The sequence below is a fragment of the Carcharhinus amblyrhynchos genome, chromosome 11 (genome assembly GCF_965287045.1).
Source record: "Carcharhinus amblyrhynchos chromosome 11, sCarAmb.v2.hapA, whole genome shotgun sequence".
Lineage (NCBI taxonomy): Eukaryota > Metazoa > Chordata > Chondrichthyes > Carcharhiniformes > Carcharhinidae > Carcharhinus > Carcharhinus amblyrhynchos.
In genome coordinates this window covers 1,779,278-1,794,867 of record NC_137334.1, presented here as the reverse complement: position 1 = coordinate 1,794,867, position 15,590 = coordinate 1,779,278, and the positions used below count along the sequence as shown (strand labels likewise).

General features: G+C 43.5%; 1 protein-coding gene across 5 annotated transcripts in view; it reads left to right on the top strand.

The window, feature by feature from the left end:
* The window catches only part of unc80 (unc-80 homolog (C. elegans)), a 262,012-nt gene extending 255,411 nt beyond the window's left edge, over positions 1-6,601 (top strand). For all 5 annotated transcript variants that reach the window (XM_080198381.1, XM_080198378.1, XM_080198379.1 and 2 more), the window contains one exon: positions 5,786-6,601. In XM_080198381.1, the coding sequence (XP_080054507.1) occupies positions 5,786-6,055 (270 nt within the window). In that variant the 3' untranslated portion in view covers positions 6,056-6,601. The remainder of the gene's footprint in view (positions 1-5,785) is intronic.
* Positions 6,602-15,590: the final 8,989 nt, after the last annotated feature.

Here is a 15,590-nt window from a genome sequence, read left to right as displayed (position 1 = left end):
CTGCACAACCTCAAACAGACCATTGTCCACAACAAACTATGATGTGGGTATGCCGGCGTTGGACTGGCGTAAACACAGTAAAAAGTCTGACAACACCAGGTTTTAGTCCAACCTATTTATTTGATAATATACTCACTAGCTTTCGGGGTTACCCCCTTCGTCAGGTGAATGGAGAGTTCTGGCCTCAGACAGAGCATATAAAGCACAGACAGTTTAGAGATTACTGATTAAAATGCGAATCCTTACACCTAACCTGCTGTTCAAGACCTGAAGTGGCTGATAATGTGAGTGGAAGGAGCACTGATCACAGTTTAAAGAGATGTGTATTGTCTCCAGACAGTACAGTAAGTGAGGTTTTGCAAACCCAGGCAAGTCACGGGGGTTACAGATAGTGCGACATGAACCCAAGATCCCTGTTGAGACCGTCCTCATGTGTGCGGAACTTGGCTATCAGTCTCTGCTCAGCGACTCTGCGCTGTCGTGTGTCGTGAAGGCCGCCTTGGAGAATGCTTACCCGAAGGACCTTCGGGTAAGCATTCCCCAAGGCGGCCTTCACGACACACGACAGCGCAGAGTCGCTGAGCAGAGACTGATAGCCAAGTTCCACACACATGAGGACGGTCTCAACAGGGATCTTGGGTTCATGTCGCACTATCTGTAACCCCCGTGACTTGCCTGGGTTTGCAAAACCTCACTTACTGTACTGTCTGGAGACAATACACATCTCTTTAAACTGTGATCAGTGCTCCTTCCACTCACATTATCAGCCACTTCAGGTCTTGAACAGCAGGTTAGGTGTAAGGATTCGCATTTTAATCAGTAATCTCTAAACTGTCTGTGCTTTATATGCTCTGTCTGAGGCCAGAACTCTCCATTCACCTGACGAAGGGGGTAACCCCGAAAGCTAGTGAGTATATTATCAAATAAATAGGTTGGACTAAAACCTGGTGTTGTCAGACTTTTTACTACACAACAAACTACCCAGCCTTCAGAAGAACAGTGACCACAACACCACACAACCTTGCCACAGCAACCTCTGCAAGACATGCCAGTCACAGATGACATCATCTCACATGAGAACACCATCCACCAGGTACACGGTACATACTCGGCCAACATTGTCTACCTGATAACGCTGCAGGAAAGGATGTCCTGAGGCATGGCACACTGGGGAGACCTTGCAGACACTACGACAACGGATGAATGAACATCGCTCAACAATCACCAGGCAGGAGTGTTCTCTTCCTGTTGGAGTACACGTCAGCAATCTCGGGCATTCAGCCTCTGATCTTCAGGTAAGCGTTCTCCAAGGCGGCTTTCACAACACAGGACAATGCAGAATCATTGAGCAGAGACTGAAAGCCAAGTTCCGCACATAAGAAGACAGCCTGAACCATGATCTTGGATTCATGTCACACTATCTATAACCCCTGACTTACTTGGGCTTGAAAAATCTCACTAACTGTCCTGTCCGGAGACAATACACATCTCTTTAACCAGTGCTTAACCCTCTCTCCACTCACATTGTCTGTACCCTTAAAACTTGATTACCTATAAAGACTCACATTCCAACCATTATCTTGTGAATTGAGTGTGTGTTTGTATACGCCCTGTTTGTGAATAGAACTCCCGCTTACCTGAAGAAGCAGTGACACTTGGAAAGCTCGTGCTACCAGATAAACCTGTTGGACTTTAACCTGGTGTTGTGAGACTTCTCACTGTGATAAATAATAACCAGGACAGCAGGAATACTCCTCTGTTTTTCAAAAAACTTCATGGGGATCTTTTTTGTCTGCTTGAGAAAGTTTAGTTTTGCATCTCACCTGAAAGACTTGTAGCACTCTCTGGGTAGCACCAACCACTGGATCTGCAGGGAAATAAAACAGTGAGGAACCTCTTCAGGGAAGTTCTCGTGGAGGTGCAGGAGGCAGGCTGCACGGCGGATTGGCTGCCAGCTCCTCAGAAACACAGCGATTTTTAAGACGCGGGTTGATGGGTTTTTGATAAGAGAGGGGATTAAGGGTTATGGGGAGAGGGCGGGAAAGTGGAACTGAGCAGCGACAGATCAGCCATGATCTTATTGAATGGCGGGGCAGGCTCGAAGGGCTAGATGGCCGACTCCTGCTCCTATTTCTTATGTTCTTACACGGTTACAGGCTATTCTATGGAACTGCCAACATTTTGCCCACATCAGTTCCCTCTCCCCTCTGAGTATGACTTGGATGGGTAGTGAGGTGGGTTTCACTTGGAGGAGGTGTAATGCAACAATTCAGAACAAGAAATGGAAGTATGGAGAAAATAATCTAAAAATCTGACACCGATATATCTTCATCAACTAACAAATGATTTGATTCATTATTGTCACATGTATTAGGATGCAGTGAAAAGTATTTCTTGCACGATATACAGACAAGATATACTGTTAATAGAGTACATGGGGAGAAGAAAAGGAGAGGGTGCAGATTATAGTGTTGCAGTTACAGGTAGGGTGCAGAGAAAGATCAGCTTAATGTATGGTAGATCCATTCAGAAGACTGATGGCAGCAGGGAAGAAGCTGTTCTTGCATTGTTGGGTACGCGTTCTCAGACTTTTGTATCTTTTCCCTGATGGAAGAAGGTGGAAGAGAGTGTATCCGGTGTGCGTGGGCTCTTTGATAACGCTGGCTGCTTTTCTGAGGTAGCAGGAGATGTAGACCGAGTGAATGGATGGGAGGCTGGTTCACATCATGGATTAGGCTACATTCATGACCTTTTATAATTCCTTGCAGTTTTGGTCAGAACAGGAACATACCAAGCTGTGATACATCTGACTTTTTGTGGTGCATCGGTAAAAATTGGTGAGAGTCGTAGTGGAAATGCCAAGTTTCCTCAGCCTTCTGAGAAAGTAGAGGCACTGGTGGTCTTTTTTAGTGATACCATCAGTGTGAAGGGATGAGGAAGATTGTTGGTGATATGAATACCTAGAAATTTGAAGCTCTCGCTGACTTCCACTTCATCACCATTGATGTAGACAGTGGCGTGCCCTCCCTTACACTTTCTGAAGCTGATAACCATCTCCTTTGTTTTACTGACATGGAGGGAGCGATTATTGTCATTGCATCATTTCGCCAGATTCTCTATCTCTTTCCTGTACTCCGTCACATTGTTTGAGGTCTGACTCACTACGGTGCTGTCATCCGCAAACTGGAACTGGAGTTGAAGTGGAATTTGGCTGCGCTGTTGTCAGTGTACAAGGAGTACAGTAAGGGGCTGAGGAGGGAACCTCACGGTGCACCAGTGTTGGGGAATATTGTGGAGGATATGTCGTTATCTATCCTGACTGATTGCGGTCTGTGGGTGAAGAAGTCCAGGATCCAGTCACAGGAACCAGAGCCAAGCCCTTGGACTGACATGGAAAGATGCTTGATAATGCTAAATAAATATACACTCAGCACGACATCTGCCCAGTAACATCCTAAAATGGCAATACGGGTTTAATGTATTTCATTGGATCCCAATATCCAAGTTATAAAGGGCTAATGCCTGACTGCAGGTCGGCACTCCAATCATTCATCTGTAGGCCTTGGGAAGATAGGGACGACCGTAAGATCAGTGGCAGGGTTGGGTAAGTTAAAAATGTTAATATCACAGCTGGTTTGCGGATGTGCTAACACTGAAAATGACACCGCACTTATTGAAAGCCATTGGATGGGTTTGTGAATGTTTTGTCAATTCAAGGTGTTGTGATTTTGTACTTTGGAATCCTCTTATCGTGAGGTTTGGCCACCCTCTCATTCAGCGACAGTGTCCCGTTATAGAGTGTCGATGTGCGCGATCTTCTTGGAGATCCTCTCCATTTTGAGCTGACGATTTACGGTGTCAGTGGTAGCCATGATGTGGAGATGCCAGCTTTGGACTGGGGTGGGCACAGTAAGAAGTCTCACAACATCAGGTTTAAGTCCGACAGGTTTATTTTGTAAACGCTGTCTGGTGTGTAATGCAGAGAGCGATCTGAGTGGTCCAGATATCTCTAACACATCTCCAGGAGCCCTATGGTCTGCTCTATAATGGAGCATTTGGAGCTTAAAGCAGCATTGTTTCTCTTCTTGACACGAGTTTGAGGGAATCATCAGACAGCGTTTAAATGCAGAGCCCGTATCCCCCAGCAACCAACCCAGCTGCCATTCTGGCCCTTCAAAAATCCCAGGCACCTGGGAGTTGAGGGAGTCACAGCAACTCCCAGGGTAACGTGTACACACGTCCAGGATGCGCATGTGATAGTCACGCATGATTAGCACGTTGGTGGAATCGTAGTTCTTGCAGTTTCTGACAGGGAACCTGCATAGCCTCATGGGTGCAGTCTGTTATACTCTAAACTTTTGGGATGGCTGCGAGGCTGGTGAACTTGAGCCTGGTTATCTTTGTCCAGAGCAAACCTGACATAGTGATGGGCCTTCCTGTGAAGGCAATCGTTCACCTTTATGCTGCAGGGTGTTGTGGACTGAGAGGTACTGCAGGTGATTCCTGGAAAGACCCAGAGACAAAGAAATTGAGCGCTATCATTACATTTCCAAGCCACTGGCTGACACGGTGACACAGCGGTTAGTCCTGCAGCGTCACCGCGCCAGATTTCCAGCTTGGGTGGCTGCCTATACATTCTTCTCGTGTCTGCGTGGGTTTCCTCCAGGTGCTCTGGTTTGCTCCCACAGTCAGAAAGATGTTCTGGTTAGGGTGCATTGGCCATGCTAAATTCTCCCTCAGTGTAACCCAAACAGGTGCTGCAGCATGACGACTTGGGGATCTTCACAGTAACTTCATTGCAGTGTTAATGTAAGCCTCTTTGTGACACTAATAAATAAACTTTTAAACCCCATTTGGCATCAGGTCTTCACAAAGGATATGACATTTGTGATGTGCGAGGTCTCTGGACGATTATACACTGCCTCTCACTCATTTGTAAGTAGGGGATAAAATCTCAGTCTGACGAGCTTCCTCCACTGTCAGGTCCCTCCTCCCCACCATCCTGTTCAAGCTCTGTCTCCCATTGACCAGGTTCCCCAGAGGCGCCTCCTGCTGGAGCTGCATATGCTGGCACTAAAGGAGACTGAAATCTCCTGTTTGGTTAAACAGATTTTGTAAATCTTGGTACAGATTAGTACCCACAAGGATGAAAGCAGATCAATTGGCAAGACACTTCAGTCTGTTCTTTACGAACTTAGGGGGTAGCTTTTATCATCACATTCAATTAAAGAATAGCATATGACATATGAGACTGAAGATAAAACCAAATTAACGTAGGGCAGTCTCCTCATCTAAGATGCTTTGAAGAAATACGAGAAATTCTTGAATATGAAGAAAATCTTTGAAGAAATATTGAGACAGCCCAGGATTAATGAAATTTTACATTAGATACTTTTCGGAACAAATCTCAAAATTATTTTTAAAAATAGTAATGCTGAATAACACAGAATTGCTACTGAACTGTGTCAACATGTACTGTGAATGCAGTTTACAAGATTGTGTAGCTTTCCTTCCGTTAAAATTAAAAGATAGGAAATTATGGAATGAGATGGGTTATGCTCACAGAATCAGTTCCTCAGTGCCAGCTATTCGGTCAAGATGGTATTGAACAAAGCTGAGATAGTTCACTCACAGAGAGGGAGAGTGCTTACGTTAGGAATTTCCAGATTCACACATCGTAGAGCAAGAGATCACTGCGGAGTGTTGTACAGTTGGAAGAATGGATTGTTTAAGTGTGCCACTCTTTCCTTGTTCTTTTATAAAACAATGCTTATCCTTTTCTCAGGTGAAGCTAATGTATTCAGAGACTGGAAACAAAGAGGCTAAGACAGATAAAACAGCGGCAGCACCGACAGAACTTTCAGAAGAGACCCAACCGTCTGACAGTGAAGACATTACGGGTCTTGAATCAAGCGGCTTCCTTCAACATGCAGACACCGTCTTGCACATCAGTGAAGAGAATGGGTCAGAAAATCCAGTTCTTTCTGAACCATTCAGCTTGTTGGATGTTAAATCTGGTGTGACTGACGTAAATCTGGATGGATCCCGTATCTAAGGCGATTCTTTATCATGAGAATATTTCCTCATTCTTCATTGTTACTCTGGTTCAAGTGTGGCAAGTATTGGTTCTTTAGTAAATGTTACAATAGTAATCTTGCTATTTGACTGTCATTGGTGTTCTCCTGGCTAGTTTTGTGTGTTCAATACAGCCTAGATCTGTTGATAGATCCAAAGATATTGATATATTCTTAATGTTTCAAGATAACTTGATATATTTATGAAATCAGAAAGTTAGCTGAAATATTAGCTGCCATAAAGAAACCTTAAGTTTCATTCTCATGATTTGTTAGTACAGGGTAGTAGGTAGTTACGTGGGAAGAATAATAATGTGATAATAGTTTGTAGATTCAAACGCCATTGTATTTTCAACAAAATAACAATATTGAGTAATCTAGTCATTAAAACACCAAAGTTAGGAAACCAATTATCAACTGTAAATGTATTGCTGTAGTATTTCATCGATTGCATGTGGTCTACGTGTTCCAGTTTCAACATTATGCCATTTAACGTTCACGTATGCATTGTAATACAAAAATTAGTGTCAATTGGCCGGACATTTTGGGTGGGACTTCCCCCAAAAATTCTAAGTGTTGGATTTGCATGAAAACTGCAGTAAATGCCACTTTATTTTTAGCAGGATTTTCAAAATGAATTCCTGACACTCTGTGCACTGCAGAGTGCACCAGCATGAACCTTGTGAAAAAGCTGGAGGCAAGGATGTTCCTACTGGAGAGGCCAGCAGCATTGTGCTGAGTGAGCCATTGCGCATGCGCCGCTCTATCAGCACCGAGATCATAATCAAGATCCTGATCACGTAAATTCAAACTTCAATACTTAGATCAACTCCATGCTGATTTGAGGCGTGGAGCTGATGGCAGCAGAAATCCAGTGCTCTGACACTCGCGGAGGACATGGTGGTCTGCAGGAAGCCCGCTCAATAGCCTCCACTTGATTTCCCCGGCCTGCTGCGCTGCTCTAGCAGTTGGGAGAACCGTCCCTCTGGTTTGTGATGCAGAGTGACACCAACAGCATGGGTTCAATTCCTTTAATGGCTGAGATAGTTCAGGAAGGGCCTGCCTTCTCAACTTTGCCCTTCACCTGAAGTGTGAAGATTCTCAGATTAAATCACTCTCTTTGAGGGGGAGAGCAGCCTATGGTCATTTCAGACTATGATGACTTTACGACAGAAATGAACCAATTTGATATCAAAAGTCAACTTGTAGTGACGAAGAATTTAATGTACATATATATACAATTGAGCAAAAGTTACTTGCCTTCCTGGTAACTTGTCAGAATTTTTGCCTTGGATGAGATGTTACCTCAGTGTAATGTCAGTGTCTGGTATAAGCTTTACTTCAGTTTGTTTTAGTGTTCTTGCATATTGTAACATAGAAAGAAAGTAAAACCATTGGAGGGTTTTAATTATTAGTAAGGAAAGACTTGTGCTATATTATGGCAGGTAATGGAAGTTCTATTGTAGTATATTTTAAAGTTAATGTGATATGCACACAGCTTAAGATCATAAAATTGAAGCAGATACATAACCTGTATTATGGAACGGTGAGAAATTCATTTATACTTTAGATTCTATGATTGTAAGAACCTGCATCAGTGCACTCTCACATACAGTTTATTCCACTTATAAACAACTAGATAATTTTTCATTGGAATTTGTTTTTGAAAGCTAGAAGTTTTTCTATTACCCTCTCTAAAAAAAACAAGAGACCCCCACCCAACCTCGCCAAAGCTCCATTTGCGGCTCCCAGGGAGGCAATACACCAACCTAGAGTCATTGACAAAGGGTCATCGAGACTCAAAGTCAGCTCTTTTTCCTTGCAGGTGTTACCAAACCTGCTGAGATTTTTCCAGCATTTTCTCTTTTGGTTACACCATCCTAGACTCTTGTTTGCGATCACAGAAACACCTGTCTGTGCCCCTGACTATCGAGTCTCCTACTACTATCACACACTTGGGCTTAGCCTGATGCTTCTCTACAGCAGAACCAGGTGTGGTGTCACAGACCTGGCTGCTGCTGGAATCTTCCCCTGAGAGGCTACCCCCCACCTCCCCCCACCTCCCCCCAACCACAAGAGTATTCAAAATAGTATATCTGTCTGAGAGTGGAATAGCCACAGAAGATTCCTGCCTTATCTGCCTGCCTGTCCTGGCGGTCACCCATCTACCAGTCTGAACCTGTGGTGTGGCCACCTCCCTGAAGGTAGTGCCTATCATACTCTCTGCTATGGGAAGCTTATGATGAGTTAAACCGTAAGGTTACCCTTTGGCTTTCCCATACTTATCCACAATGTTGGAGCTGAAGGCATTAACTCACAGTGCAAGGAATTTGGAGGAATCGTGTTTCCCTCGTTATGTTAACAAACATTAATTCATTGGCAGAAAATCTCCATTGCAGGAAGTTGTCTCAATGACTTGTTGATTCTTTTTTGGCTCACAAATGAATAAAATGAACCTGTCAGTCTATTGTTTTACTTGATGAAGCAGTTGCTTTGTCTTGCTTCAGTTGCCCTGGTGGGAGCAAATCGTGTAGATGTGCACATAAAGGTGCATTGTAATCGTCAAGTGTTTGCAACCTGCTATTTCACCTCAAATTGGCTCTTATGCTCTGGACAGGCAGTCAAGTCCAAGTAATGGACAGTGTATACAGTTTTGAGTCATAGAAAATGGAACACTTGAATTTAAGCATTGTTGTGAGCTGGCGACCTTATTTGTTTTTCAATGGAGTTGGAATTTTTTTCTATGTAATTACAGCCATCATCATATGCATTCAGGATACCGTTGGCACACACGTTTTGGAAGTGTGTGCAATAATGTAGAATATAGTCAATGGAATTTTATTGAAACATTCCTCAATGCAGCAGTTCTCCAAAGTAACATTTTCCTTCGTACATCCGCCTTTCTTGTCAGTCAGAATAATAAAACTGCATTTGTATTACTTGCCACCAGTCGATGTAAAGAACAATGTAATACTAAAATAAACAGTGCACAAATTAGCAATTCACTATTTTCCTCTTTTAGCAGCAATGAAATGTGTTTTTCAAAGGCAAAAAATAGAACCAGAAACTAATTTTTTAACATTATGAAGACCCATTTTCTTGATGTCAGTGGAGTTGCAGGTAAGGTATAATTAATTGTGCATTATTAAGTACTGTTTATTGAACTTGTGCATTGTTTCTCATTCCAAGTTACACCCATCAATTACAATATTCCAACTAATTATAACTCTTGAAATAATTTAGTGACAAGGGCCTTCTAAATTTATTTTTATATGTAGTATTTTGTCCACGGGCATGATTTTGGGTTAGGACACTAACAACAGTGTCAAATAGGGGCCACCATCCCGCATTGTATGCGGATAAATAATCTGGCAGGGATTTGCTATGAATTAATGAGTTTGCTGTGCCGTTAAAGACAGCGGCTGGCTTAAAATTCCAGGTCACCAGAAAGCAGAAACAACAACAAAATGCCTATAAGGTGAGAAAGAGGGTGTCTCTTTCTCCAATTTTTGAATCTTAAAAGTAAAAAGCAGTTTTAGCAGCCCCTGGCCACAGTTGTGGAAGGAACATACACATCGCAAAGAGAACAAAACATACCTAAATAATTTCATCGATAAAACTATTGCACACAAGCCAAAATAGTACGCTTAAGCTTACTGACATCTTCCTGTTGAAATCTATGTATTATAGTATTTTATGATTTCAGTTATGAAGATAGAAGTTGGGCTTTTTTTCAGTCGAGTCGGACGCAGATAAAATAATAAAGGTTTCCAAGTATTAAGGGTGATAGAGTATTTCCACTTTGTGTCATATTGTGTTACAAAATGAAGCACAAGTACAATCAAAAGTGTTAGAAGTACGTTTAAAGTATCCCCTGTATACAAGTGCCCTGGTCCAATTAGTTCTGTATAATCCCAAATACCAATTAAATCACTGAGCCTGGGACCACTGCTATCTCAACATACTGAGGCTACTTTCCGATGTGTCTTAATTTTCCCAAAACATTCTATTTATTTTCCTGATATTTATTGTTTTCAAATCGCCCAAGACATTCAGTTTAATCTAACATTTCAGCTTATATACGAATGTTTGCCTCAAAAAATTCATCCATTGTTGCAATAACAAGTATAATATTTAAATTGGATCATCCAAATCCAAATTTAAACTTAGAATGTGAAATTCTTTCTCACAAAATATTATTGAAGCAATATATGACAGTTTTTAACAAGAAATTGGAAAATTGCTTGATGGATAATGCTTGCAGCAAAAGATCGGAGTCTGGACGAATTGTAGAGAATATTGGAATGAGTTGATATACGAGCTGGTTGTACGTTGTAACATTCAAAAATTCTACATCGTCTAGATTTAATTTGTCCATTGACTATGAATGAATAGTACCTAGTCCCTATTGCTCTTTGCACATTTATTTTGTCAATAAGCTTAAAATGATAAACCAATATGTACCGTTGTAACTATTGTTATCTAAGTGAATGTGGCAGCCCTTCTATATCCAGCATCATCACAAAAACAGCTGAGAGATTTTGGTGGTGTTTGAGGAAGGAACAAAAGATCGGGGCATGTGGGGAATTATTCTTCACAAACTATACCATTGCCTTCTGTAGAATCATAAAACAGTACTATACACTTTGGAAATTGGTCAATCCAGTTATATTGTGTTACAAAATGAAGCACAAGTAAGACCATAAAACATAGCAGCAGAATTAGGCCATTTGCCCATCGAATCTGCTCCGCCTTTCAATCATGGCTGATTTTTTTTCTCATTCCCAGTCTCCTGGCTTTTCCCCACAACCCCCCCGATCCCCTTATTAATCAAGAACATCTCTATCTCCGTCTTAAAGACACTCAATGACCCGGCCTCCACAGCCTTCTACGGCAAAGAGTTCCACAGATTCCCCACTCTCTGGCTGAAGAAATTTTTCCTCATCTCTCCTTTAAAGGATCATCCCGTTAGCCTTAGGTTGTGCCCTCTGGTGCTAGTTTTCCCTAGTAGTGGAGACATCCTCTCCATGTCCAATTTATCCAGGCCCCATAGTATCCTGTAAATTTCACTAAGATCCCCCCTCATCCTTCTAAATTCCATTGAGTACAGGCCCAGAGTCCTCAATCATTCCTCATACAATAAGCTCTTCATTCCAGGGATCATTCTTGTGAACTTCCTCTGGACCCTTTCTAAGGCCAGAACAGCCTTAGATACAGAGCCCAAATGGTGTCTGACCAGAGCCTTATCCAGCCTCAGAAGTCCATCCCTGCTCTTGTATTCTAGCCGTCTCAGCATGAATGCTAACATTGTATTTGCCTTCCTAACTGCTGACTAAACCTACACGTTAACCTTAAGAGAATCTTGAACAAGGACTCCCAGGTCCTCTTGTGTGTCTGATTTCCTAAGCATTTTCCCATTTAGAAAATAGTCTGTGCCTCCAATCCTCCTTCCAAAGTGCATAACCTCTCACTTGTTCACACTGTATTCCATCTGCTACTTCTTTGCCTGCTCTCCTAACCTGTCCAAGTCCCTCTGCAGCCCCCCTGCTTCCTCAATACTACCTGTCTCTCTACATATCTTTATATCATCTGCAAACTTAGCAACAGTGCCTTCAGTTCCTTCCTCCAAATCGTTAATGTGTATTGTGAAAAGTTGTGTTCCCAGCACCGACCCCTGAGGCACACCGCTAGTCACTGGCTGCCATCCTGAAAAAGACCCCTTTATCCCCACTCTCTGCCTTCTGCCAATCAGCCAATCCTCTATCCATGCCAGGATCTTACCCTTAACACAATGGGCTTTTAATTTATGTAACAGGCTCCTCTGCAGCACCCTGTCAAAGGCCTGCTGGAAATCTAAATGAATGATGTCAACTGGTTCTCCTTTATCTAACTTCCTTGATACTGCCTCAAAAAAAACTCTAACAGACTTGTCAGACATGATCTCCCCTTGACAAAGCCTTGCTAACTCAGTCTTATCTTATGCACTTCCAAGTATTCTGCAATCTCATCTTTATTAATGGACTCTAAAATCTTGCCAATGACCGAAGTCAGGCTAACCAGCCTACAATTTCCCATATCCTGCCTCTCTCCCTCCTTAAACACCGGTGTTACGTTAGCTACTTTCCAGTCCTTTAGTACCCTCCCTGCCTCCACAGTTTCCTCACTTTTCTCTTTCAGAATTCTGGGGTGTAGTCTGGATAACTTTCTACCTTCAGACCTTTCAGTTTCCAGAACCTTAGTGATGGCCACCACACTCACCTGTGCCCCCCTATAGAAGCTACTTTCCAACATTTCTTAATTTCCCAAGGACATTTTATTTATGATTTTTGTTGTTTTCCAATTGCCCAGACATTGTTTATCTTTTTCAGCTGATATGAATGCTTAGCTCAGAAAAATTCACCCATATGTAATATATTAGTTAGTTCCACCAGTTCGTTGACTGGCGTGTGTTCTATATCCAGAAGATGATTGAAATACAATCCCTGGAGCTACTCACATACAGTTTGTATCAATCAAATATGCATGAATAGATTTGGATCTTGTTTTTAATTTTCTATTATTTTAAATGTTCATGGATTATTTAATAATTTCTCTCTAAATTCATTCTTCAGAAATTAAGAATGGAAGTCCTGCAAATTTAATCTTAATTCTATACTTTAATCAGACACTTTGCATAAACATCAGCTCATCAAAATTTCTGCTGCCTGAATCCTAACTTGCACCAAGTACTTTTTACTCATTACCTGAGTTCTCTGATTGGTTGTTGGCTCCTGATTCTTAGCTTTGTGTTCAGATTTATCCATGACCTTTTTCCCCTCATTACTGTAACCTTCTACAGCCCAAGATCTCCATTGCCTTTCAATTCAGACCTCATGCATCCCTGACTCCCTTTGTCTTTCCATCGAAGTCCACGCCTTCAGCTATCAAAGTCCTCAGCTCTGGGGTTCTGTCCCTAAAACTTTCAACCTCTCTTTTCTCTTTACAACTTGCTCTTTGAACAACTGTTTGGTAACCTATCAGATTTCCCATGTCTGAGTGTCAAATGTTGTCTGAAAATGTTCCTGCAGTAAAGAAACTATGGTAAATTGCCCATAAGACCATAAGAAATAGGAGAAGGAGTGGGCCATCTAGCCCCCCCCCCCACCCCGAGCCCACCCTGCCATTCAATAAGATCATGGCTCATCTGTCGTGGCTCAGTTTCACTTTCCCGCCCTCTCCCCATAAACCCTTAATCCCCTCTCTTATCAAAAACCTATCTACCCACGTCTTAAAAATATTTAGCGAGGCAGCCTCCACCACTTCAAAGGGCAGAGAATTCCAGAGATTCACCACCCTTTGAGTGAAGATGTTCCTCCTCAACTCCATTCTAAACTGCCCCCCCCCCCCCCACTTTATCTTGAGGCTGTGCCCCCTAGTCCTACTGTCCTTTCTGAGCAGGAAGAGCCTCTCCACCTCTATCCTATCCATCCCATTTATCATCTTATACGTCTCAAAGCGATCTCCCCTCATTCTTCTAAACTCTAACAAGTACAAGCCTAGTTTATTCAACCTCTCCTCGTAGCTCAACCCCCTCAACTCCGGCATCAGCCTAGTAAACCTCCTCTGCACTCCCTCCTAGGCCAAAATATCCTTGCGTAAGTGCGGCGCCCAAAACTGCACACAGTACTCCAGCTGCGGCCTCACCGGTCCTCTGTACAGTTGCAGCAAGACCTCCCTACTTTTATATTCAATCCCCCTCGCTATGAAGGCCAGCATCCCATTCGCCTTCCTGACCACCTGCTGCACCTGCAGGCTGGGTTTTTGCGACTCATGCACAAGGACCCCGAGGTCCCTCTGCACCGTCGCCTGCTGCAGTTTTTTGCCCCGTAAGTAATAATCCTTCCTACCATTATTCCTACCAAAGTGGACCACCTCACACTTGCCAACATTAGATTCCATTTGCCAGTTCCTGGCCCATTTGTCCAGCCTATCTAGATCCCTCTGCAGCCCAGGCTTAAATATGCTGAAAAAAAGCAAATTACTGCGGATGCTGGAATATGAAACCAAAGAGAAAATACTGGAAAATCTCAGCAAGTCTGGCAGCATCTGTAAGAGCTGATGTTTCAAGTCCAGATGATCCTTTGTCAAAGCTCACAGATGCTGCCAGACCTGCTGAGATTTTCCAGCATTTTTTTCTTTTGGCTTTTAAATATACTGAAATATGGAATGCTTGTCTAGCTGAAGTTTAGCACAAATTAATGGTCAATTTGAAAAGATACTTGTTAGTACACTGCAATTTCTTCACAATGCTTGATTCAAGTCATTTCTGGATTGGCAAGTTAGAATGCCGAACTGTAAGTGCATGAATCAAATATAAACATGTACCTGGGACATAAAACAGTAACAAAACATTACAAAGCACTGAGAAAAATTTGTCTCATTTGTCCAAATACTGTATTTTTTTATTTTAACTAAGTATTGCACTGTACTAAAATGACCAACCGACTGTGTAACCTAGATCTGCAAAAGGACTTGTGGCTCCAGGATTAGAACTACCAACAGGCTCAAGATGGGGAAAGCAGCGTGATGGTAATGAGTCTATAATTATTTGTTAACTTTTCTTCCTCTTTATTCACAATCGATTGCAGCATAACCAGTGGCAAATCTGAGTTATGGGGCTTTCTGATGAAAATTCCAGACTACTGATTATTTCCACACTGGAGAGGTACAGTGTTTATTATTACCAGCAGCATTGATCATCCGGAAAGGTAATGGTTTTTAGTGAGATCTCCTAACTTTGATATATATTTCAGCCTGACTTGGAAAATTGTTACTTCTTATTCAAGGCAAAAGTAACCTTGTTTATGATGTGCAACTCGTTACTTGTCAGGAGGGGAGGAAAAATAGGAGGTGAGGGAGGAGGGAGGGAGGAGAAGGAAAGGGGAGGAGAGAGGAGGGAAGGGGGAGGGGAGGAGGAGGAGGAAAGGGGAGGAGAGGAGGGGAGGGGGGAGGAGAGGAGGGGAGGAGGGAGGAAAGGGGAGGGAGGAGGGGAGGAGGGAGGAGGAAAGGGGAGGAGGAGGAAAGGGGGGAGGGGAAGGGGAGGAGAGAGGGGAGGAGGAGGGAGGGAGGAGAGGAGGAGGGAGGGAGGAGAGGGGAGGGAGGAGAGGAGGAGGGAGGGAGGAGGGAAGGGAGGGAGGGAGGAGGGAAGGGAGGGAGGAGAGGAGGGAGGTGGGGAGGAGAGAGGAAGGAGAAGGGGAGGAGGAGGGGAGGAGAGGGAGGGGAGGAGAGGGAGGGGAGGAGGAGGACAGGGGAGAGGAGGGGGGGAGGAGGAGGGAAGGGGAGGAGAGAGGGGAGGGAGGGGAGAGGGGAGGGGAGGAGGGAGGAGAAGGAGAGGGGAGGGGAGGGGGAGGAAGGAGAGGGGAGGGGAGGGGGAGGAAGGAGAAGGGAGGGGAGGGGGAGGAGGGAGGAGAGGGGGGAGGGAGGGGAGGAGGGAGGGAGGAGGAGGGGGGGGGAGGAGGGAGGGGGGGAGGGAGGGGG